The sequence below is a fragment of the Pituophis catenifer genome, unplaced genomic scaffold (genome assembly GCF_029215685.1).
Source record: "Pituophis catenifer annectens isolate HBS135680 unplaced genomic scaffold, rPitCat1.0.hap2 SCAF_5, whole genome shotgun sequence".
NCBI classification, from domain to species: domain Eukaryota; kingdom Metazoa; phylum Chordata; class Lepidosauria; order Squamata; family Colubridae; genus Pituophis; species Pituophis catenifer.
Genome location: NW_027256885.1, coordinates 6,934,601 through 6,957,859, shown reverse-complemented (window position 1 = coordinate 6,957,859; position 23,259 = coordinate 6,934,601). Strand labels below are relative to the sequence as shown.

At 53.1% G+C, this 23,259-nt stretch overlaps 3 protein-coding genes across 5 annotated transcripts; 2 read left to right on the top strand and 1 right to left on the bottom strand.

Annotated features, from left to right (window-relative positions):
• Positions 1 to 6,070: 6,070 nt before the first annotated feature.
• MRPS12 (mitochondrial ribosomal protein S12) lies at positions 6,071 to 10,303 on the bottom strand. 2 transcript variants are annotated; one of them, XM_070944617.1, is made up of 3 exons: positions 10,239 to 10,303; positions 8,973 to 9,148; positions 6,071 to 6,652 (listed from the first exon to the last, which is right to left on the bottom strand). In XM_070944617.1, the coding sequence occupies exons 1-3, from the start codon at positions 10,262 to 10,264 to the stop codon at positions 6,306 to 6,308; spliced, it is 549 nt and encodes a 182-aa protein (XP_070800718.1). In that variant the 5' UTR covers positions 10,265 to 10,303; the 3' UTR covers positions 6,071 to 6,305. The 2 variants fall into 2 exon arrangements, with proteins under 2 accessions (XP_070800718.1, XP_070800719.1); XM_070944618.1 differs by lacking the exons at positions 8,973 to 9,148; positions 10,239 to 10,303 and adding an exon at positions 7,623 to 7,720.
• LOC139317538 (transmembrane protein 176B-like) lies at positions 8,843 to 13,862 on the top strand. The gene is given in 8 exon segments (XM_070944614.1): positions 8,843 to 9,148; positions 10,239 to 10,439; positions 10,441 to 10,485; positions 11,664 to 11,798; positions 12,091 to 12,144; positions 12,225 to 12,464; positions 12,838 to 12,948; positions 13,621 to 13,862. Coding segments are annotated over 7 exon segments (840 nt in total). The 5' UTR covers positions 8,843 to 9,148; positions 10,239 to 10,262; the 3' UTR covers positions 13,699 to 13,862.
• A 2,178-nt stretch (positions 13,863 to 16,040) lies between these two features.
• LOC139317535 (gastrula zinc finger protein XlCGF57.1-like) lies at positions 16,041 to 22,968 on the top strand. Of its 2 annotated transcripts, XM_070944610.1 has the most exons (7): positions 16,041 to 16,928; positions 17,994 to 18,100; positions 19,605 to 19,709; positions 19,913 to 20,047; positions 20,147 to 20,227; positions 20,360 to 20,479; positions 21,140 to 22,968. In XM_070944610.1, exons 2-7 carry the CDS (start codon positions 18,061 to 18,063, stop codon positions 22,501 to 22,503), a joined length of 1,845 nt encoding a protein of 614 aa, XP_070800711.1. In that variant the 5' UTR covers positions 16,041 to 16,928; positions 17,994 to 18,060; the 3' UTR covers positions 22,504 to 22,968. The 2 variants fall into 2 exon arrangements, with proteins under 2 accessions (XP_070800711.1, XP_070800712.1); XM_070944611.1 differs by lacking the exon at positions 19,913 to 20,047.
• The last annotated feature ends 291 nt before the right edge of the window (positions 22,969 to 23,259 follow it).

Here is a 23,259-nt window from a genome sequence, read left to right as displayed (position 1 = left end):
AGGGGAGCAGCCATCTTGGAGGAAGTTGCCTCCGGAAGTGGCCTGGCGGCCATTTTGTTTGGCGGGAAACTGGGTGGGGGGGGCAGTCTCTCTGGCGGCAGCCGCCATCTTGGAGAGATCAGGCAGGGGAGTCCTTACCGGGATGGCAGGCATCTCTGGTGCTGCCTCCTCAGGCCTCTCTCTGGCTGCTGCCCTTGTCTTCAGGAGAGAGGCGAGCGCTGCTCTGCACTCCTCTTCTGACATCTCAGCCACTTGCCTGTCCAGGCTTTCATCTGGTCCTTCTGCCCCCTCTTCGTCAGTGCTGAAGAAGCCTTCTCCAGCATCGCTTGGCTCGGCCCCTGGGATCTCTTGCTGCATCTGGGTGGCCTCTGGCCGCCAGGGTGTAGCTGGATGGAAACCCCCTTCAATGTTTTCCATCGTTGATTCAGACTGGGGCTGCTGTGAAGTTCTCCTCCGTTGAAGGCCTCTGGTCACAACAGGGGAGCTTCTCTCACAGGTTATTTTGGAGGGCATCTCGCCTTTTCAACAGCTCCTGGAGTGGAGTTCTGCTACCATTCCCTCTGCTACCATTCTGTGGAAATTGGGATCGTAGAAACACCCAGGAGCATAGAAGAGTCCAAAGGCAGATGCATGAATAAATGTGATAAATGTATTTATTCATATAACAAAACATATTAACTATATACAAAGGCTGTCTTAATATCCATTAGGATAGGGGGCACACAGCATGTGTGACTACCCCTATCAAAGATCATGTCTCATGGAGAACAAACGTAAAAGAGAGCATGGTGGAAAGGTTAGAGGGGGTTTTATACTCAGTGTAAGCCCCTCCTCTCCACATAGGGGTGGGGGCACTTTCTGCCTCCACTAGTGTTCTGTATGATATATGTGCCAATGGCTTGCAAATACTTGACAAAAAAGGATTCAAGGAGGGACTGAAGACCTTCATCCGTCCGTCCGTTCATCCATCCATCCATCCAATCCATGCATCTATCCCCTATCTCCCCATTCATCATGTGTCTGCCTATTTCATCTAGATCAAGGGTGTCAAACTTGTGTCATCACGTGACCTATTGGGTATTCCTCCCTCGCTTCGCTAAAACGGGCAGGGGCAGAACCAGCACGTAATGCATCTGGCCCCCAGGTTTGACACCCAATCTAGATCCGTCTATCCATCCATCCTATCTCCCCATCCATCATCTATCATCCATCCATCCATGATCTTAATCTATCCTTTTTTTAAATCAAGTTTTATTCATTTTTTTTCTTTCATACACACACATATTTTATGAAGGGTATTGACCATATCATATCTTATACAACTTATCATATCCAATGTCATTTTACAGTTACCATTTTTGCCAAAATATTTTTTTCATACTTTATCTTAATACTTCTATACTTGTTATACAGTCAGGTCCAGAAATATTGGGACATCAACACAATTCTAACATCTTTGGCTCTATACACCACCACAATGGAGTTGGAATGAAACAAACACAATGTGCTTTAACTGCAGACTGTCAGCTTTAATTTAAGGGTATGTACATCCAACTCAGGTGAACGGTGTAGGACTTACAGCAGTTTGCATATGTGCCTCCCTCTTGTTAACTGACCAAAAGTAATGGGACAGAATAATAATCATAAATCAAACTTTCCCTTCTTAATACTTGGTTGCAAATCCTTTGCAGTCAATCACAGCCTGAAGTCTGGAATGCATAGACATCACCAGACGCTGAGTTTCATCCCTGGTGATGCTCTGCCAGGCCTCTACTGCAACTGTTGTGGGAATACGGTGGCCATAGTACATGTATAGACCAGTTTAACTGGTTGGACATGTGTATGGAGCTTAGCACCGAAATAATCAGACTATGAAAAGCGGGTTCATATGGATACTCTCTGAAGGGCCCTATTCGTTCTCTCTTTGTTTAGAACATAGACTGTATTTGCAAAGGCAGAGACATCTTGTAGAACATAGAGACATCTCCTTATAGAACGGGGCCTCTCTGTTGGCAGGTGATGGGATGCTGGGAACAAAGCCAAATATGATAACACAGCCAGAGTTAAGTTTTGTTTTGCACAACAACTGTCTTCAGTTCCTGCTTGTTCTTGGGGCATTTTCCCTTCAGTTTTGTCTTCAGCAAGTGAAATGCATGCTCAATGGGATTCAGGTCAGGTGATTGACTTGCCCATTGCATAACATTCCACTTCTGTCCGTTCAAAAACTCTTTGGTTGCTTTTGCAGTATGCTTTGGGTCATTGTCCATCTGCACTGTGAAGCGCCGTCCAATGAGTTCTGCAGCATTTGGCTGAATGTGAGCAGATAATATTGCCCGAAACACTTCAGAATTCATCCTGCTGCTTTTGTCAGCAGTCACATCATCAATAAATACAAGAGAACCAGTTCCATTGGCAGCCATACATGCCCACGCCATGACACTACCACCACCATGCTTCACGGATGAGGTGGTATGCTTAGGATCATGAGCAGTTCCTTTCCTTCTCCATACTCTTCTCTTCCCATCACTCTGGTACAAGTTGATCTTGGTCTCATCTGTCCATAGGATCTTGTTCCAGAACTGTGAAGGCTTTGTTAGATGTTGTTTGGCGAACTCTAATCTGGCCTTCCTGTTTTTGAGGCTCACCAATGGTTTACATCTTGTGGTGAACCCTCTGTATTCACTCTGGTGAAGTCTTCTCTTGATTGTTGACTTTGACACACATACACCTACCTCCTGGAGAGTGTTCTTGATCTGCCCAACTGTTGTGAGGGGTGTTTTTTTCACCAGGGAAAGAATTCTTCGGTCATCCACCACACTTGTTTTCCGTGGTCTCCCAGGTCTTTTGGTGTTGCTGAGCTCACCGGTGCATTCCTTCTTTTTGAGAATGTTTCAAACAGTTGTTTTGGCCACGCCTAATGTTCTTGCTATCTCTCTGATGGATTTGTTTTGTTTCTTCAGCCTAATGATGGCTTGCTTCACTGATAGTGACAGCTCTTTGGATCTCATCTTGAGAGTTGACAGCAACAGATTCCAAATGCAAATAGCACACTTGAAATGAACTCTGGGCCTTTTATCTGCACATTGTAATTGGGGTAATGAGGGAATATCACACACCTGGCCATGGAACAGCTGAGAAGCCAATTGTCCCATTAGTTTTGGTCCCTTAACAAGTGGGAGGCACATATACAAACTGCTTTAAGTCCTACACTGTTCACCTGAGTTGGATGTACATACCCTCAAATTAAAGCTGACAGTCTGCAGTTAATGCACATTGTGTTTGTTTCATTCCAACTCCATTGTGGTGGTGTATAGAGCCAAAGATGTTAGAATTGTGTCGATGTCCCAATATTTCTGGACCTGACTGTATAAACAGAATCACCATCCGCCCTCAAATCCTAGTTTCTTAATATTATTTCAATTAGTTATTTTATCTTATCCATTGTTAATCATATATATATATATATATATTCCCTTTTAATGTTCATATTAGTTTGTTCTTCATCCTAATAAATTTGCACATTCTTGGAGTTGCCTTTCTACCATCATCTCCCTTGTTTTACTACAATTCTTCTCCTCTTTCTCTTCCCTCCCTTCTTCTATCCCTTTCTACTTTCCTCTTTCCTCCTCTCCTACTTCCCCTTCCTCCCCCCCCCTCCTCTATTCCTTCCTCCCTTTCTAACCTTCTCTTAAAAGACTAAAGCCCAAAAAAGAAAACTTTCTATCTGGACTTAAAATTGGATTTGGAGAAATTAGAAATAATACAAGAAAAAGAAAATGGAGAGAAAACATTTCTTAACAATAAAAGGAAAACAAATTGAAGAGATAGTATTTTCAATGTGGATTTAAAAGTGATATTGTGTTGCCTGGGGATTTGTGAACTGGAGAGAAGGAAGCACCACAACGAACGTTTTAAACATTGAAGGAGTATTTGTTTAAACAGCTGGATCCCGACCTTGAAAAAAAAACAAAGCATTTAACTGGAATGCTTTAGATAAATATTTGAATTGGATACTATTTGGAAATTTAAAAAACGGGAGACACTATAGGGACTTGAATTTTAACTACATAAAAATTAAAATAAAAATGTCTTTGAATTGACAATATGGAACACTGGGAATATGAGGAAAATGGAAATGTTTAAAAAGGTGTGTGAAGCGTTTAAGAGTGATAAAGAAGTGAAATCTGGTTAGAATACAAAAAAAAAAAGGAAAAAGAGAATATAAATGTTAAGCAAGAACATAATGTTGAAAGGAAAATAACTGAAGATTACACTGGGATTGATAGTGAAAAACAAAATGTGGATAGGGGGGAATATCACCCAAAAAAGAAAGGAAGAGAAGAAAATGGGAAAAGACAAGAGGGGGAGAATTAAAAGGGTAACAATTTTAAAAATGAGAGAAAGGATTCAGGGGAAAAGATACAATAAATATAAAAAGAAAAAAAAGAAAATAAAGAGAATGGGAGAAAAATATTAAGAAGTAGAATTTTGGAGAGACCAAAAGAAAATGGGGGAAAAGGGGAAGAATAATGGAGAGGAGGGGAAATAAAGCATTTATTAGTTGATTTAAGAGAAATGTATTAATAGTAGAAATTGTATGTAAGAAGTAAACAAGAAGTAGTATAGTTTATTGTAAAATGGATCAGCAGGTGTAATATGAAATGTAGATTGGTTTAAATATGAAAATAATGGAAATTAAGATACAAAATTGAAATGCTAGTAAATGAGTAAAATAATGGATGTTGGAATAAGAAATTAGGAACTAAGGAAAATAAGAGGTGGAAGGTTAATTAAGTTAAAAGATTTTAATATAAAAATGGAATCAGTTGAAATACATTGTTAATGATTAAAAAAATGTGATGTGGATTTTGAAAAATATAGTTAACAAGTTAATAAGTGGGGAAAAAAATCAGGGTTGCCCGGATACCATTGTGGAAAATATTGAATTGAAAATAAATACAATGGAAAGAGAATGGAAGTAGTAGTAGAGGGAAGGAGAGGAGAGGAAGGAGAGAGGAATAGAAGAAAGGGAAAAGGAGGAAGAAAGGGAAGGGAAATTAAGAGTATCTTAATCTATCCTGTCAATCTATCCCTATCTCCCTATCCATGTCTCCTATATCTACATTCATCTATCCATCTCCCCATCCATCATGTGTCTATCATCCATCCATCTTATCTATCCCTATCTCCCCATTCATCATGTCTGTTATATCTCCATCCATTCATCCAATCTATCCATCTCCACAGCCATATTCCATCATTATTTATTTATTGGTTCAATTTATATGCCGCCCTTCTCCAGAAACTCAGGGCGGCTTACAATGCGTTAAGCAATAGCCTTCATACTTTTGTATATACTTGCTTAGTAGGGCTTTCGCCCCCCCCTCCCCCCAAAGCAGTGTTCTTTTTTATACAAAGTCAGCTTATTGCCCCCACAATCCGGGTCCTCATTTTACCTACCTCGAAAGGATGGAAGGCTGAGTCAACCTTGAGCCTGGTGAGATTTGAACTTGCAGTAATTGCAGGCAGCTGGTGTTACTTAACAGCACTTTACACAGTGCTTTAGTCTGCTGCGCCACCAAGGCTCTTTATCTATTCATCTATCTATCGATCTGCCAGAATATTCATGAACTGGCAGAGACATGGTAACAAGGTCACCCAATGAATGGGCATGGCGACTGGGTCAGCCAATGAGGGCTGTTTTGGAAACAGAAACTGAAGGAAGGAGTCTGGGCAAGGCTTAGCTCTGTGGACAGCTCCAAAACAAAACTAGTCTGCTCTGAACTCTGAACTGAAGGCAGGCAGCCTCTCCTACCACATTGGAAGAATCTGCTATTGGTATTGTACATTTACTCATGTGTTATTATGTATATAAAGAAGTTAATGAATCCTGCTGAATCAGTTATGTGTGTGTGCTTTCTGGATTTGATATTGGAACAAACCCCGGCACCATCATCCAATCTACCTCTTATCTCCCCATCCGTCAACTATGTGTCAGTCTATCATCCCTCCCGCCCTCCCTCCCCAGAAGCCATCCTACCCCCAGTTTACACACAAAAACAAGAGGGATTCCAGGAGGGGCTGAAGACCCCCGCCCCATTTGTTTATTTATTAATTGGTGGGTTGATTGAGTCAATGTACGGGCCGCCCAGCCAGCAGCCACAGCCTCCTCCACGCTCCTCTCCCTTTTGTTCGAAAATCCACCCGAAACCGCTTTTTGTCCAGTCCTTTCTGTCTTTCCCCACCCCGGGGATGCCCTCCCGATTTCCCCGTGGGGATACAGGTTCCCCCCCCCGCCTCGTCCTTCACGCCGTCTTCTTTTTGACGTGGGCGCAGTCGTATTTGCCCCGTATGATGCGAGCTTTGACGCCGGGCAGGTCCTGCTTGCGGCCACCTTCCACCAGGACAGTCATGTGCTCCTGGAGGTTGTGTCCCTCGCTGGGGATGAAGCACACCAGCTCTTTGCCCGTGCTGAGCCGCACCAGGGCGCACTTCCGGTTGGCCGAGTTGGGCTTCTTGGGCTTCCGGATTAGGACCTTCAAGACCACCCCTTTCAGTTGAGGATGCCCCTCCAGAGGGCCCGGGGGAGACGGGGGGCGCTTGGGACGGCCCAGATGGTGCATCTGCGTCAGTGTGGCCATCCAGCGGGCACCTGCGGGGGGGGCGGGGAGAGAGAAGGTGGTGTTAAGAGTGGGGGAGCCAGTCACCTCCGGGCTCTCCCCTCCGCCCCGGTCTCTTTCTGCTCCCCCCCACCCCTCTGCCCCAAGGTTACCCGGGTCGCCCAGATCCCCCCTCCCAGCACTCCTGCTCCAGGAATCCCCAAATCCCAGGTCTCCCACTCTCCGTGGCTTACTCCCCCTGAATCCTCAGATGCCCCTTACTGGAACCCCGCCCTCCAAGGATCTGCACCCGGGATGCCTCCGAAACCGACCCCCAGGTCCTCTTCTCTCCCCCCACCAGGGTACCTGTTCCCCCCCCCCATCCCAAGGTCCACCCACAGTCCCAGGTCACCCCTCCAGAGGAGAGGCATCAGGTCTGGTTACCCCCCACCAAGGTCTCCCCGGCCGCCCCATCACCGGCCCCAGGCCCCCCCTCCCCAAACTTTATCTCCCCCCCACTCCAAGCTTGGCTGAGGCTACCAGGTTACCCCGCCCCCCAGATCCTCCCCAGCACACGCCCCCCTCCCTCCCCCCCAAACCCCTGCTCCCTCCTCCCTGTAGCTTCCTTCCCCCCCCTCACCCCAAGGTTAGGCCGGACCCCCAGATCTTCCCCATCGGCATTTCATCTGCAGGACCCCCCCAATTCCCCACCAAACCCTACGAACCCTCTGACCCCCTCCCCATACCTCTCTGACCCCCCCCCACCCCAGGCTCATGCTTCCAGGTTACCCCTCCCTCAGGATGCCCCCCAACCGCCCCCCCCCATCCCCAGGACTTCCCCCCCACCCCAAGATCTGCTCACACTCTTAGGTTACCCCTCCCCCCAAGACCCCCCCATACGTCCCAAAGCCCCCCCAGCACCCCCCCTCCCACCCCCATTCCCCCACCCCGCCCCCTGGACACCCCCGCCCACGCTCCCACGTCACACACCCCCGATGCCCCCCCCCCCAATTCTTCCCCCACCTCGGCCTAGGAAGAACCCGGCAGCCGCCATCACCACAGGCGAGCAGAGAAGCGACGGGACTAGAGCGCCGCCGGAAACGCGGGAGGCGTGGCCCAGAAGTTCGAAACCGACCGACCGGCCGGCATGGCGCGCACTCACGCTTTTCCGGCCACTTCTAAACCGACTTCCGGCCGGTCCGGTCTTCACATCTCTCTGGTAAGCGCGGCCACGCCGGAAGCTCCCTCGCCCGGCTTTCTTTTTTGTTTTTGTTTTTCCCCTTTGCTCCCCGGTTCCTCACGCGGGGGGACTTCAACTCCCAGAGGACCCCGCGCCGAGAAGCCCCGCCCCGCGGCCTATCTCCTCCGCTGCCTGAGAGGGCAAAACGCAAGGCGGAGCATGCGCAGAAGGCGCTTGGCGGCCAGGCTTCTGAAGAATTTAAGCCCCTCCCCCAGAATTCGGGGAGGGGGAATGGGGGTATATCAATTTAATATAGGGAGTCCTCGATTTACAACCACCACAGAGCTCAACAGTTCCGTCGCTAAGTGAGCGGCTTTCCTTGCCACTGTTGTTAAGTGAATGTTGCCCTGTTTCAATGGGGACCTCGGAGGTCATCTAGACCGACCCCCTCCACAAGCACAGGAGACCCTTAAAGAACCACAGAAGGCCGGAGTTGGAAGCGGCCTCGGAGGTCGAAAATTCATTCTAAAGATGAACTGGATCCCTCCCAGCTCTTCCCTTCGACGTTTCTTTTACGGAGTTATAGAACAGACAGCGGATTGGACTGGAGGACCTCCAGCTCTAGTCCCATTGATTGATCTTCACTGTTCTCCCTCCTCCTCCTCCTCCTCCCAGCACTGATGCTGTTCCCTAGCTAGGTCGTGAAATGTCTTCAAGAAAACCACCCAACAGAGAGCACCAAGGACCGCACAGTCCTCCCCCCTTCCTCTCTCCCTTCCTTCCAGCAGTAATGAGGTTCTCTAGTTGGGTCATGAAACGTCTGCAGGAAAACCCACCAACTTCAAAGAGCACCAAGTTCCCCCATACTCCTCCTACTCCTCCTCCCACTTTCAAGCTAGAAATATTCTGTATTTATTGGGAACCCCCCCCCCCCCCGAGCTTTGAAGTCTTTTCCTGCTCAGCCCGATGGGAGCAGCCAGGTGAGGGGGGGGAGTAGGCTCTCTCCGGGCAGGTTCTTCCCTCCCTCCCTCTCTTCTCCTTCCTTACTTCCCCGTTGCGTGCAAAACAAGGAGCGTCTACAGTGACCGGAATTTCCACCCGGGACTTTCCCAGTTGCGTAACTGCGCTTGGCATCCTCCGCTGGCCTTTGATTGGAACCCGCGCGTGGGAAAGCAGCCCAGACAAAGCCCCACCTTTTGGCTGGGATCCACGCCCCGCGGGCTCCAAGTCCGCTTTTGTTCTGGGTTGCCGGAGGTCCCGCGCGTCGGAGCCGGGAACCAGACGGGTCTTTGCTCCGGGTCTTGCTTGGGGTGTGTCTCCTGCGACCTCCGCGCCCCTTCCTCTTTGCCTCTGCCCTGCGGCAGCGCCGGTGAGTGGCTCCCTCCACCTGCCCGCTTTGGGTTGGGAGGGATCGAAATGGAGGGGGAAGGGATGGACCTTGAGGTCTTCTAGTCCAGCCCCCTCCTCAAGCAGGAGACCCTATTTTCATACAAGGGAGGATGGAAGGGAGGGAGGGAGGAAGGAAGGAAAGGAGGGAGGAAGGAAGGAAGGAAGGAAGGAAAAGAGGGAAGGAGAGGAAGGAAGGGAGGGAGGGAGGGAGGAAAAGAGGGAGGAAGGAAGGGAGGGAGGGAGGAAGGAAGGAAGGAAAGAAAAGAGGGAGGGAATCAGAATAAGAATCGAGCTGCAAGGGGACCTTGAGGTCTTCTAGTCCAGCCCCCTGCTTGAGGAAGGAACAGGTGTGGTGGAGTCGTGGGGAGCCAAGGGCTGCCCAGGCCTACCTGTGAGAGTTGGGTGGTGGTGGTGGAAGTCATCTGCTTTGGGACCAAACTCAAAGGCCAAATGCCTGCCATCCGTGGTGTGTGTGTGTGTGGACGGAGGGAAGGGCAGCTCCAAGGCAAAGCAGGGATGCTGGGGGGGGGGGGAGGAAGGGCTCTGGGCGCAGCCTCCTTTGAAGACCTTCAGAGCCCCCAGTGAGAGTAGGGCAGTTCCCCTTTACTCCCCCCCCAGTGGGGCGGTGGGGGGAGGTGGAGGCCCTATAGCCCCATATCCTCCTTGCCAGCTCTTATTAGCCAAAGGGCTTCCAAAAGATTCCTTCCCCATGCTCGCCACCCCCCTTAATCTTAGCCCGAGAGACCCCTCCCCTCCTCTGCCCCCGGGGGCTCCCTTGCAATCCAGAGGGTGAAATGTGTGGGGGGGTGGGGTGGGGGAGGAAAAGGGGCACAAGGAAAACTGGCCGAGGGGGTTTGCCCCTTGCTTGGCAGTGGGAAACATCCCGTCCCCCAAAATGCCTGGTTTCACCCCCACCTTCCAACCCGGGGCAGTGAAAGTACAGGCTCCACCCCCCCCTCCAGGTGCCCCAACCCTGTGTCATTCCCCCTCCCATCTGCGGGGTTTTCCACCTGACTCTCACCCGTCCTCTGCCCGCCAACTGCCAGTTTTCTCGCCCGCTGACTTGCTAGGAAGAAGAAACAGCGTGGGGAGTCATGGCGGGCACCACGTTGAAGATCGACGGGACTGAGGTGGCCCTGGGGGGCTCTGGGGGCTCCGGGGGGACCATAGTTAACATCACCCTCCGCCAAGAGTCCGGGATGGCTTACCTGTGCAAAGGTGCAGTCTCTCTGGTTCACCGCCGAGCAGCCGCCAAGGATGACACCGGCGCTCTCCCCCTCCCGCCGCCCACATGGGGGGGAGCAGAAAGTCTTTGGGGTAAGATTTGGGGACGGGGTGGGGTGGGGGGTTCAGTCCTGTGAACGGTGGATCGGATGGGGGTCTTGCCTTGCCGAGCCCGGAGGGACCAAATCGGCTGTTTGTCATAACCACAATACCGGTTTGATTAGTTTATAGTATACAACACACACCCAAATAATAGGAAAAGGGGGAGGAAAAAGGGAAGGGCAGAGTATAGAAAAGAAGAGAAAAAAGAAAGAAGAGGCATTGACATCTGACTCTATTAAAATACGCATAGTCCTCGACTTACAACAGTTTGTTTTGCAACCGTTCGACATGTATAACGGCACTGGAAACAGTTGATGTACAACCGTTTTTTCCCCTACACTTACCTTGCAATCAGGCAATCAAAATTCAGATGCTTGGCTGCCGACTTGCCTTTATGACGGTCACAGGGTCCGCGGGGGGATTTCCCATGATCGGTCCCCTTTTGCCACCTTCTGGCAAGCAGCCAAGTCAGTGGGGAAACCAGATTCACGGAACGACTTCCTAATTGAACACCTGCTGTGACTCGCTGAACAACTGTCATAAAATGACTCGCTTTTGGTCATAAGTTGAGGACTCCCTGTAAGATCATAACATCAAACCTTCACTTTTTACCTTTTGGCCATTTCTATATCAACAAAGCTCATCGGGAAACCCAAACTTGCTTTTCATGGGTTTTTTCCCCCATCACGAGCAGAAAGTCCAGAAACGGTTTCCAAGTAGAAACAAAAGTAATTGTGGGTTTTTTTGTTCTTTTATCGAAGTAGGAGAGAGGCAAGAACTCTGTAGATGCTCAGTGGTGCCTCTCCACCTGCATCGTGACCCCCCTCCCCTTCCCCCAAGCCTCAGACCAGAGGCAGTTCCAAGCAGGGTTCTCACTAAACAACTGGGTTCTCACTAAGCCGAATCACCGTGCTCACCTAAGACCTTTTCGGCGATCCTTAACCTGATCCTGGCACATTCATCCACTTTGGGCTTTTGCACCCTGAGCCGAACCAGGAATGAGCCGAGGGGTTGTTCCTCTTTCTTGGTTCCGGCCACAAATGGAATGGGAACCGGGTCCAGTCAAGTCTCCAGCTAACCTCTCCTGGTTTCCCTACCCCCCATGGTAACCCCACCCTGATCCTCTTGTGCTGGGGTTACCTGTGCTCTCCACTCTCCTCCCCCCATAGGTAGCCCAGATTCTGCTTGGCGTTGTCTGCATTGGCATTGGCGTGGCACTGAGCATGGTTGAGCCAAACGATTACATACCCTACTACTACAAGCGGGCAATCTATAACGGAGTCCCTTTCTGGTCAGGCAGCCTGGTGAGCACTGGGGGGTGGGTGGGGGAAGAATGGGGGGGAGGATCCCCCTGGGTCTCAGCTGGCCCCCCAAGAACCTGCAGGGGAGGATCGGGGGGACGGAACAAAGATGGCATACCAACACGGCTATGAGGGAGGCTGGACTGCTGCCTTGCAGACATCTCTAGGAGTCAGTCCAGTGCCCAAGGGGATGGTGTCCAGGCCTATGGGTAGGGGGCTCGCTTCCTGCTGGCAGACAGGGAGGGAGGCCCCGATAGACATCACCCCTCACCTGTCGGCTTCCCTCCCTCCGCAGTTCGTTCTCTCTGGCACCTTCTCCGTGGTGGGCGCACGACATGGTGGCAACTGGGTAAGTGGGGAGGGTCCTGTCCCTGACCTGTCGCAAGGACCTGGTGCCCATTCTCAGCTGTGCCCTTCCTCGCCTCTTAGGTCCACCTGGCCACGTTCCTCAACCTGGGCAGTGTCGTGGCGGGCTCGGTGGCCTTCACGGTGGGTTTGACAGAATTCCCATCGCCGACTTACCAACCTTACTTCCTTGAGAGCCTCTGCAAGCACAGAGCGGAGGACTGGAGCTACCGGTACTGGGAGGCAACAACCAGCCCTCCGTATGACAACCAGAGGGATCAAGAGCGGGCCAGGCAGTGCCAAGAGGCGCTCTGGGCACTCGTGGTGAGTGTGTCTTCCCCGGAGAGGGAGGCGGGCAGCGACGCCCTGTAGAAGATGGCAATCCCAGGACAGGACCTTCTAAGTATGGTCTTCCCTCTGTCAGGCTGTCCTGAATGTCAGGCTGAGGGGCAGGCAGGGCTCACATGTCCTCAGGTGGCTTCAGGTGTTCGGCCCCTGGGAAGAGGTGCCCATTAGTCATCACAGAAGGGGTTTCCCCCTCCCCCTCCCTCCTCCCCACTGAGGACCCTGCCTAAGTCCCAGCTGTGTAGACAGAACACAGGAGCCAGTGCCAGTGGACTCTAGTGGACCGGGCATGGGTGCATGTGGCCAACCTCTTGCCCCCACTCTTTCTAATTTGAGCCCTCTCCCTCCCCAGCTCATGTGGAGCTCCACCCATATCCTCCTGTTGATCCTGCACTCTGCCGCTCTGGCCATCGCTCTCTTCTGCTTCGGATATGGCCTCCGTCACTTGTGCTGCTCCTGCTGGGTAGGTCGACGGAAGGGCGCAGGGTTCCTGGCCCCTGTGAACACAGCTGGGTTGGGCACTCTGGAGGGCAGGGCCCCCTCTCCAGAGAGCCATCGTGGGAGGGGGCGAGAGGGTTGCACCCACCTGGGCTCCCTGGCTGTTGTCACTCCCGGTACTCCAGAAAAGTTCACACTGCATTGCTCGGCGTCATAAGAAGAGCCGGTACAGATCGTCCTAAACTCACAAGAGTTTGTTCAGTGACCATTCGAAGTGACAGCAACACTGAAAGCGTTAACCACCTTTGTCGTACCCCGCGGTCCCGCTATCGAATGTCAGACACCGGGCGAGTGTTCACACTTCTGACCGTTGCTGCATCCCAAGGTCGCGCAATCCCTATTTGCAAGCAAAGTCCATGGGGGAAGCTGGATTCGCTTAACAGTTGGGTTTATGGATTTCTGAACGTGGTGGGGATTCACTTAACGAGAGGGGCGACAAACATCATAAAACGGGAGCAAAACGCCCAGAACGAAAGAAATGATGGGCTCGAGGATGGTTGTATGTTGAAAACTGTATCTTCTTCTGGGGTCACCTTCCCTCTGGATTGGAGTGAACGGGGGTGGGGAGTGTTTAATAGCTACTGACCAGTCCTGGGGAAGACGTTGTAAGCTAGGTTCATTTTTCTTTTCCTCGCAGGGGGGCTGGCAGGACTACATGGCCATGGAGGACGCAGATGCGTCCGAAGAGCCGGGCAAAGAGCAGAACCCCGCCTGAAGGGCACGGAGGGAAGCCCCCCCACCCCGCCCCAGCCTTTGGCTCTTCCCGGGGACTGAATGGTGGTCCAGCACTTCCCGAACTCGGATGCTCCCTTCGTTGCTTCTCACGCCAACCAACTCTCCTCCTTGCACACCCAATTAATAAAAGTTGAATTTCTGGAATTTTAGCTCTTGTCTCTCAGGCGGGACAGCTGAACTCAGGACTCCGAGGGGCATGTGGGGCAGAGGGTGTCATGTGTCCCACTTAGTTTAACTTCCTTTTTCCAAGAGTAGACTTTACCGCACGGCTGTCAAACTTGCCACATCACGCAGACGCCATGTGACGTATCATTTTTTTTGCCTGCGTGGTCTGTGCATGACACATCCAGCCCACAAGCCGCCAGTTGGACACCCTGCTTTACTGAGAACAAAGCAGTTCCACATTAGAGCAGGGGTCCCCAATCCTCCATTCTGTGGACCGTCACTGGGCCGCAGCATGCCAAAAACCGGGCTATGCAAGCAAACGAAGTATTCCATTCGCGGGATGCAGGCAGCCCATGAAACCACGTTCCCTCCGGTTTGCGGAAAACCCTCTCTCCACAGAACCCAAACGGTTGGGGGGGGGCACTGGACTAGATGATCTCTTCGAGACCCCCGGAAACTTGCCTTTGCTATCAGGAGTTGTAGAGAGGTGTGATGGGCGCGGAACGGTGTCTGGGTATGAAAGGCCAAAGGGCTTTGCAGCCTAAGCTGGGGCTGGACTAGAAGACCTCCAAGGCGCCTTCCAACTCTGTGATTCTGTAAGGCTCTCCTGCTTGAGCAGGGGGCTGGGCTAGATGACCTCCAAGATGCCGATCGCATCTCTGCCAGCTGCCCTGTTACCGCTTGGACCAGGAGACCCCTGTGCAGGATGAGTTGGGGTGGGGGGAGCTGGTTCTAGGTCCCTTCCCCCTCCCCCGTGCTTTGGGAGCTGGGACCCTCCCCTCGGCGGCCACCTGGTACACCCCCTCCATCCCTCCCCCGCCTTGCTTCTCCTGGTTCCATTTTAGAACCAGCTGCCCCTCCTGCCAATGCTGCCCACTATGATAGAACTTCTCCACTCTTCGACTCCCCCTTGCCAAAAAACCGAGGATTGTCTGTCTGTCTGTCATCTCTCTCTATCATTCTCTCTCTCTCTCATCTCTCTCTCATCTACCTCTCTCTCACATCTCTCTGTCTCTCTCTTCTATCCTCTCTCTCTCTCTCTCTCTCCATCCATCCATTCATCCATCCATCCATCCATGATTCTCCGACGAGAGGGAGTCGAAGAGCGGAGCAGATCCCAATATATATTGGGGAGGGGAGGGGAGAAACCAGCTTCGCCCGCCTTTCTCTCCGCGGCCGCCGAGCGGAGCTGCTGTCGGAGACGACCCTGGCCTATGCCAAGCGGGGAGGGCAGGGAAAAGGAGCGGGGGAGCAAGGCCAGGGGGTGGGGAGGGTGGGCTGAGCGCCGCGGGGGTTGCTGGGAGTCGTAGTCCTCCCTCCCTCCTCAACAAAGGCGGCGGCAACGGGCCGAGAGAACGCCCCTTCTCCGGGCGCCCAGGTGTTTCCCTGGCATCGCAGCCCCCTCCCCACACCCCGTTCCGGCCAGATAAGGGGAGGGGAAAGAAAAGGCTCCGTAGAGGTGGAGGGCGCCACCCCACCCCCTTCCCTGCCCCCCCCGGAGGCCGTCTCCCGACCCCCCGAAGACCCCCCAATAGCCGCCTGTTGGACAGCTCCGTCGGAGCCCGTTTGAAGGGGAGACCCCTTCCCCAAATACAACGCCGCCCACCACAAGGGGCGCCTGCTTTTCCCGATGCCCCCGTTCCGTCCCGTATCCCTGCAGGGTCCGCAGCCTTCCTTTTGAGTGGGGGGCTCCCCCCTCGCCGGCTTTCCTGCTCTCCCCCACCCCTCCGGAGCGGAGAGGGGAAAAGAGGGGTAGGGGGTCTCCCGGCAGGGGTGAGGTGGGGGGCTACGGCTCGGAGGTCCGAATCCCCCGGGAAGGGGGACCCCGAGCTGCGGATCTCCCCCCACCCCCCCATCCTCGAAGCTTTCGGGGCGGTGGGCTCTTTTTGGGGTTCGGGGGTCTGGGGTCTTAACGGGAGGGAAGGGGTCTGGCTGCCCCCCTCCACTGTCTTCCTCCGGGGGCCCCCTCCCACTTTCGCGTGATTTGGGGAGTGGGGCACTGCCCGCGTCATGTTTGAACCTTTTGATGCCGGGAGCCCCCCCCCCGCCCCCCCGCTAAATTAAGGAGAGGAAGGGATAGGCTAGCAACGAGGCATTGGCTGTCGCGGAGGGGAGGGGGGGCAGAGACAGGCAGGGAGGCGAGCCTAGCCTGTGCTTGGCCGGGCTTGCTTCATGCTACACTGATGAGGTTACCTACTTTGGTAATGAGACGTCTGGAAGGAAACCACCATGCTTGGAGAGCACCAGGGAGCCCACAGTCCTCCTCTCCTCTCTTCTTCCCCCTCCTCCCTTTTTCCTCCTCCTCTTCCTCTTCCTCCTCTCCACAAACTCCATTCCCTTCTAGCATTGATGCTGTTCCCTAGTTGGGTCGTGAAACGTCTGCAAGAAAACCACCCAGCTCAGAGAGCACCAAGGACCCCACAGTCCTCCTCCTCCCCTCCTCTTCCTCCTCCTCCTCCTCCCTTCTAGCACTGATGCCGTTCTCTAGTTCGGTCACAAAATGTCTCCAGGAGAACTAAGCCAGCTCAAAGAGAATCAAGGACCCCACAGCGGTCCAGATCTCTGCCAACGAATGCCACCCTCTGATTCAGCGGCCCAGATGGGCAGCTTTTCGGATCCCCCAAAGCCCAGGTGTTCTTCCATGTCCTACTTAACCGGCTTCCGATCCTCTCCATGTCTTGCCAGAAGATGGTCTCCTGAAGATGCTCCCATGGTGGACGAGAAGACCAGAGCCGGAGTTGCACTTGGGATGGTTCTGATCTAGGCCACTTGGTATTGGGACCGCCCCTTCTTCCCTCTCCCCGTTTCAGTGTCCGACATGTCCGAAGGTAGGAAGGTTCACGCAAAGGAGGGGAGGGGTCCGGATTCCCCTGGAAAATTAATTGCTTCAACAATGTGAAATCCTCGGGGGACCTTTGGAGGAAGTGGGGTGGTGACCCCCATGTGAGAGGAAGGTCAACTTAATTTGACCATTTATTTTGGTCAACGTTGTTCGCTGAAGCGCCGGAAGGCAGGATGAGAAACGACGGATGGAAACTCACTCAGGTGAGAAGTAACCTGGAACTAAGGAGGAATTTCCTAACAGGGAGGACAATTAACCGGTGGAACTGCTTGCCACCAGAAGTTGTGGGTTGTTCCAACACTGGAGGTCTTTAAGAAGAGACCGGACAGCCATTTGTCTGGAATGGGATACAGCAGTGATGGCTAACCTTTTTGCCATCACGTGCCAGGAAGGGGGTGGGGTGGGGGAAGTTCGTGCACACTCGTGCCCACACCCATAATTCTATGTGCCCTGCCCTGTGCATGCTCACCCTCCCCCCCCGCTCCTGGCACGTGATGGCCTCTCTAGGAGTCTCTGGAGGCTGGGGACAGCAAAAAACGGACTAGATGACCTCCAAGGTCCCTTCCAATTTTGTGATTCTGTGATTCTGTAAGGGTCTCCTGCCTGAGCATGGGATTGGACTAGATGACCTCTGAGGTCCCTTCCAGCTCTATTCTGATTGATTGATTGAGGGGGAGAAGGGAGGGGCGTCTAGGAAGCAGCAGAGGCGACTTGGGACAGCGACAGATAGTCCTCAACTTACGTCCACAATTGAGCCCCAAATGTCTGTTGCTAAGCGAGACATCTGTGAAGTACGTGTTGCCCATTTTACAACCTTGAATCTCTGCTATTGTTAAGTGAGTCCCCCAATTGTTTAGTGAATCTGGCTTCCCCTTTGACTTTGCTTGACACTGCGACCGTCATAAACACGAATCCATTGCCAAGTGTCTGAATTTCTATCATGTGACATTGGGGAGGATGCGATGGTCTTATGTATGAAAAACGGTCATAAGTCAGTTTATCACCTCGAACGGTCACTAAATGAACTGTCGTAATTTGAGGACTGCCGGTGCCTGTAATGTGAGCATTTGGAACCTCCCCAGTTGAATGTAGAGCTACACGTATTTGATTCTCTCTAACATCCCGCCCTGCACAACATCCCTTCTAGCACTGATGATGTTACCTAGTTTGGTCGTGAAACGTCGGTAGGTAGGGAAGTGATGAGGGACCCTCGGGGGGTCAGAGGGGGATTCATTCTCCTTCACTTATGACATCTGCTTCTGCCCCAGACAGGACCCGCTGATGTGACTCTCTTGGTCAGAGAAGAGAAGTAGGACACCTGGCCGCTGCGAGAAGATGGAGACCCATTGGGTAAGGCCCAACCCAACCAATGCAGGTGAGCGACCGCCAGGTGAGATTCTCTCTCAGGCCCCCTTGGAATTGGGGTGATCCAGATGAGGAGGGGGACACAGGAGATGAGGTGGAGGGGTGGGATGTCCAACAAATTTCCTGAAGGTCAAACTCACTCCTGGGATGGAAGCGCTCCTGGCTGGATTGCAATTTGATAACCTCACCTGTACGGGTAAGCCCTCGGCCTACAGTCACGATCGAGCCCAAAATGTACGTCACTAAATTAAACATTGGTGTTTTGCCCCATTGGACCAGCTTTCTTGCCACAGGCGTTAAGTGAATCATTGCAGTTGTTCAGTGAGTCACACAGTTGTTAAGCGAATCGTTGCAGTTAATTTGGGCACAGTTGTTAAGTGAATCACTGCAGTTGTTAGGTGAGTCACAGTTATTAAGTGAATCGTTGCAGTTGTTCAGTGAGTCACACAGTTGCTAAGCGAATCGTTCAAGTTGTTAAGTGAGTACACAGTTGTTAAGTGAATTGGAGTTAATTTGGGCACAGTGGTTAAGTGAATCATTGCAGTTAAGTGAGTCACACAGTTGCTAAGCGAATCATTGCGGTTGTTAAATGAGTCACAAAGTTATTAAGTGAACCATTATGGTTGTTAAGTGAATCATTGCAGTTGTTAAGTGAGTCACACAGTTATTAAGCAAATCCTTGCAGTTGTTAGTGGAGTCACATGGTTGTTAAGTGAATCTGGCTTCCCCATTGACTTTGCTTGTCGGAAGGTCGCAAAACAGGATCGCGTGAGTCTGGAACCCTGCAACCGTCATCAATACGAGTCAGTTGCCAAGTGTCTGCATTTTTGTGCCTGCAACCGCAAGGATGCTGCGATGGTCGTAAGTGCAAAACAGGGTCTCAAGTCCCTTTTTTTCACTGCCATGGTGACTTTGAACGTTGACTAAGCGAACTAACCCTTGTAAGTGGAGGTCGTCTCTCCTTGATTGGCCTTGTGCTTGCCACTTATCTCCCTGGGCCTCGCGGCACATGTGAGTGAAACAACCGTCCCCTCTGACGGACACCAGAGACCCCTTTATCTGGGGATCCCCCCCTCTCCGGCTCCCTTGTAAGGTGTGTATATATGGGAGGGGGTCTTCCTGCCCGTCCGCTAACAGCCTTTTGTTCTGGAGGGGGAGTGGCACCCCCTCTATGGGTTGCCCCACTGTGCCCCCCTCCCTGCCTTTCCCCTCGGCAGAGTTTAAGTTTCACCAAGTCTTGAATTTAGAGGAGGAGGCTTCCTCCTCTGGCAGACCCCCCCCATCTAGGTAGAGGAGTAAGGAGGGGTGTGTGTGTCCCGGCTGCCTGCCCAGAGGTGGGGGGCGAGACCTCTTCCTCCTGATTGGCCTGGGGTCTCAGAGCCCCATTCCCTTGTCTTGCTCGGGGTTGTTGGGTCTTGGCGTCCCAACTTCAGGGGTGGGACTTGGGGGAGGGGGAAATGAGGAACATACCTGTGGCCCCTGTGCCTTGACTGGGCCCCCCCTCCCTCCTCCAGGGGCCAAAGTGGCAGTGAAGGAGGAACCGAGGGAGGAGTTGTGCATCAGGTGTCCACTGGACCCAGCTGAGCCAGGGAGGTTGTCACCATCAAGCCCCACAGCAGGTAAGGCCTGATGGCGAAAACAGTTAACCGGTGGAACAGCTTGCCACTAGAAGTTGTGGGGGCTCCATCCTTGGAGATTTTCAAGGAGAGAATGGACAGCCACTTGTCTGGAATGGTAAAGGGTTTCCTGCTTAAGCAGGGGGCTGGACTAGAAGACCCCCAAGATCCCTTCCAATTCTGCCATTCTTTTATTGTTCTTCTAGTCCAAGCCCCTGTTCAAGCAGAAGACCATATACCGTTGCTGACCAATGACTGTCCAGCCTCTCCTGAAAAACTTGTGCCACGGGAAGCGGGGTTTTCACAAACAACCCCAGACGGGACCCTGATGCCTGCTCCAGGTGTGGTCTTCATCCTTCGGGAAGTGTGGCACCTGCATCTCCAGGATGAGGGGGCACTGCACCGCTGCCCCAACAACACAATTGTGCATCTTGTTCCAGGGATCAAGAAGGAGCTGGAAGAACCGTTGTACCACGTCGGTCTCTGGGAGGACAGCGATGGGGGGGCCAGCACCGATTCCAGTGAGTTTGTCTGGCCTCAACGCTCTGCCTGAGTAGAGCAGCCGGTGCCAGATGTGGGGTGTGTTCCCCAATGAGGCTGCTGTTCCCCCTTCCCCTTTCCCTGCTGACCCACCTCTCTCCTCCTGTCCCCAGTGGACACCAAGCCCGACGTTATTGTGAAGATGGAACTGGAGGAGGAGGAAGAGGACGACAATGACGAGGTGGGCAAGGAGGACTTTGGCTGCTCCCCCCCTCCTAGGCCTGCCCACCTGGGTGAGTTTGACCCACTCTTGGAGAACTAGTTTGGGACTTGCAATCTGCCTATGATTCATTAGTAGCTGTTATGTCAGTTCAGAGGCTTGCACTGTGCCTAAGACAGAGGTCCACAATCCCAAGGATGCAACCCACTTTGTGGAACCTGCCTGGGCTCCATTTTTGGCCGTGATGGCCTCCCTGGCATCTGTTTTCGCTGGCAGAGGGCTGCAAGAGGCCGTTGCGGCTGAAAACAGAGCCTAGGCAGGCCACGAGAGGCCCTCCTGAGCTCCATTTTTGCTGGCAGAGGCACCGTGGACCGGTCCTTCGCTGTTTCCAGGGTGGCCCCATGGGCCAGATCTAAGCACCCCGTGGGCTGGATCTGGCACACGGGTCTTGAGTTAGACACCCCTGTCCAAAATCGGGTCCCCTTCAATCCCCGGACCTTGAGTCTTTCGGAACCAGCCCACAGAAGTGGCGAGCGAGAGTGTGCATCCCCACTCACGTGAGCAGCAGGTGAGCACATGCTCACATCCTCTGTTTGCACGCGTGGCACGCACAAATGCCTGTCAGTCCCACGGAACCATCCACTCTCCCCTGCCTCTGCTGGTGTGCAAAGTCAAAAAGATATAGGAACTCTGTCCTAGATCACCCTGCTAATTCTTCTTTCTCCTCTGCTAGCCGGATGCTTGGACCCAAGTGCCAATGTGTCACATGGAAAGATGGGTCAGGAGCCATGCAGAAAGAGCGCAGACGGAACTCCTTCTCGGGGTTCGTCGAAGAGGAAACACAGCACATCTCGGTGGGCGCAGTTGAGATCTCCTGGGATTTGGAGTGCGGCTCCAGCACCCATGCCCGCATCTGGAGGATCTTTCAGAGCTGCCGAAACAGTGACAGTGGTTGTCTCTGGGGCGGCTGAAGCCCACCGGCACCCCAAGAGTTCTGCCAATGAGCGGCCTTTTGCCTGCAGTGTCTGCGGGAAGCGGTTCCAGCACCGGGGCAACCTGGTGACCCACCTGTGGGTCCACTCAGGGGAGAAACCCTTCCCTTGCGCCGAGTGCAGGAAGAGCTTCAGCCAGAAGGGGGACCTGATGCACCACCTACGTGTCCACACAGGGGAGAAGCCCTTCGAGTGCCCCGTCTGCAGCAAGAGCTTCTGCTCCAAGCAGACCTTTGTCCTGCACCAGCGCATCCACACGGGCGAGAAACCCTTCTCCTGCCCTGAGTGCGGGAAACGCTTCAACCGCAAAGCCAACTTCGTCACCCACCAGAAGATCCACCGAGGCGAGCGGCCCTTTGTCTGCGGCGAGTGCGGCAAGGGCTTCTGTGCTCGGAAGACCTTTATCCTCCACCAGAAAATCCACGTGGGTGATCGGCCCTTCGTCTGCCTTGACTGCGGGAAGAGCTTCAGCCGTAATGGGGATCTCACCCGGCACCAGCGCATCCACACTGGTGAGCGGCCCTTCACCTGCGCCAACTGCGGGAAGAGCTTCAGCCACAATGGGGAACTGATCAAGCACCAACGCATCCATACCGGCGAGAAGCCCTTCTCCTGCACTGAGTGCGGGAAGAGCTTCAACCGCAAGGGCACCCTCGTCACCCACCAGCACATCCACACTGGTGAGCGTCCTTTTGTCTGCGGCGAGTGCGGCAAGACCTTCAACCTGAAGACCACCCTGATGAAGCACCGGCACATCCACACCGGTGAGTGGCCAGTCACCTGCCTAGAGTGCGGGAAGAGCTTCAAGTACAAGGGGAACCTACGGACTCACCACTTGACGCACACGGTGGAGCGCGTGTACCCTTGCACCGAGTGTGGCCTGGTGTTCGGCCAGTGGAAGGAGCTGAAGGGGCACCAAGCGGCCCATGTGGGGGACCGCTTGCTGCCCTGCTTCCGGGACGATGGGGAGAATGTGAACCCCTTCCTCCAGGTGCACCCTCTCCTCCTCTCCTGCTCCCCGCTTCCCGTGCCCCTGGAGACCCTGACCAACTTCAAGCAGGAAGCCGGCAGCAAAAGCCTTGGATTTGAGGATGCCAATGCTTAGACTTGGGTGTTGAGATGGGGGAAGGCACTCTTTAATTGATATCCGGGACACCGTTTTTGGGGGTGAACAACGTAGCAACCCGCCGTGCTCGGCCGCAGGAGAGAGGCTGGCAGAGAAGGATGCCACCTTGGGGTGGCGGTGGTGGTACTTTTGGCCCTAGTATAGCAGCCTCAGCCACGAAGGAAGCTGACCATACGGAAGCACTTACGATTCAGGGTAGGCAGTTGCCAAATCCTTAGTTTAGCAAACTGCGCACTTATTAGGGGATAGTCAGTTGGCCGTTAGGCGGTGCTACCCAGCTCGTAGAAGGAGGAGGAAGGCTTGAGTCCCCGAAAGTAACAGGGGATCGGTAGAAGCAACATGAAATGAAGGATCGTAAGGTATGGAGTAGCTTTTCTGAAACGGAGGCCAGGGGGCAACTGGTGAGGTAGCCAAAACCAATAAAGCAACATGGTTCAAGAGTAAGGTGACCAGACGTCCCGCTTTTGGCGGGACAGTCCCGCTTTTGAGCAATTTGTCCCGCGTCACGCGGCGTTTTAAAAAAGTCCCAATTTTTCATTCTGCCTCCTGGTTCCCGGCTGCCTCCTGAATCCCCGCTGATGGCTAGAGGGAAAAAACCTGTTTAAACTCTTGCCGCGGGGCTTCAAAGGGCCGCCCTACGTTAATTAGCTCGGCTTCCCCCTCTCAGCTGATTTGCACAGGGCTCTGCTCTTGCTAAATTGCTCAGTTTTTTTTTCCTCTTTGTGCAAACCAAGC

What these genes read in the sequence shown, in the direction of transcription:
- MRPS12 (XM_070944617.1), bottom strand. Translation starts at nt 10,264, where the DNA reads ATGACTCCCCACGCTGTTTCTTCTTC. An exon ending in CCCCACGCTGTTTCTTCTTC is followed by an intron (nt 9,149 to 10,238) that starts CTAGCAAGTCAG and finishes GGAGCCACTCAC; the next exon opens with CGGCGCTGCCGCAGGGCAGA. An exon ending in GCGTGGATCCCAGCCAAAAG is followed by an intron (nt 6,653 to 8,972) that starts GTGGGGCTTTGT and finishes CCCCCCCCGCAG; the next exon opens with GTGCCCGCTGGATGGCCACA.
- LOC139317535 (XM_070944610.1), top strand. Translation starts at nt 18,061, where the DNA reads ATGGAGACCCATTGGGTAAGGCCCAACCCAACCAATGCAG. An exon ending in ACCATCAAGCCCCACAGCAG is followed by an intron (nt 19,710 to 19,912) that starts GTAAGGCCTGAT and finishes TTGTTCTTCTAG; the next exon opens with TCCAAGCCCCTGTTCAAGCA. An exon ending in TCCTAGGCCTGCCCACCTGG is followed by an intron (nt 20,480 to 21,139) that starts GTGAGTTTGACC and finishes CTCCTCTGCTAG; the next exon opens with CCGGATGCTTGGACCCAAGT.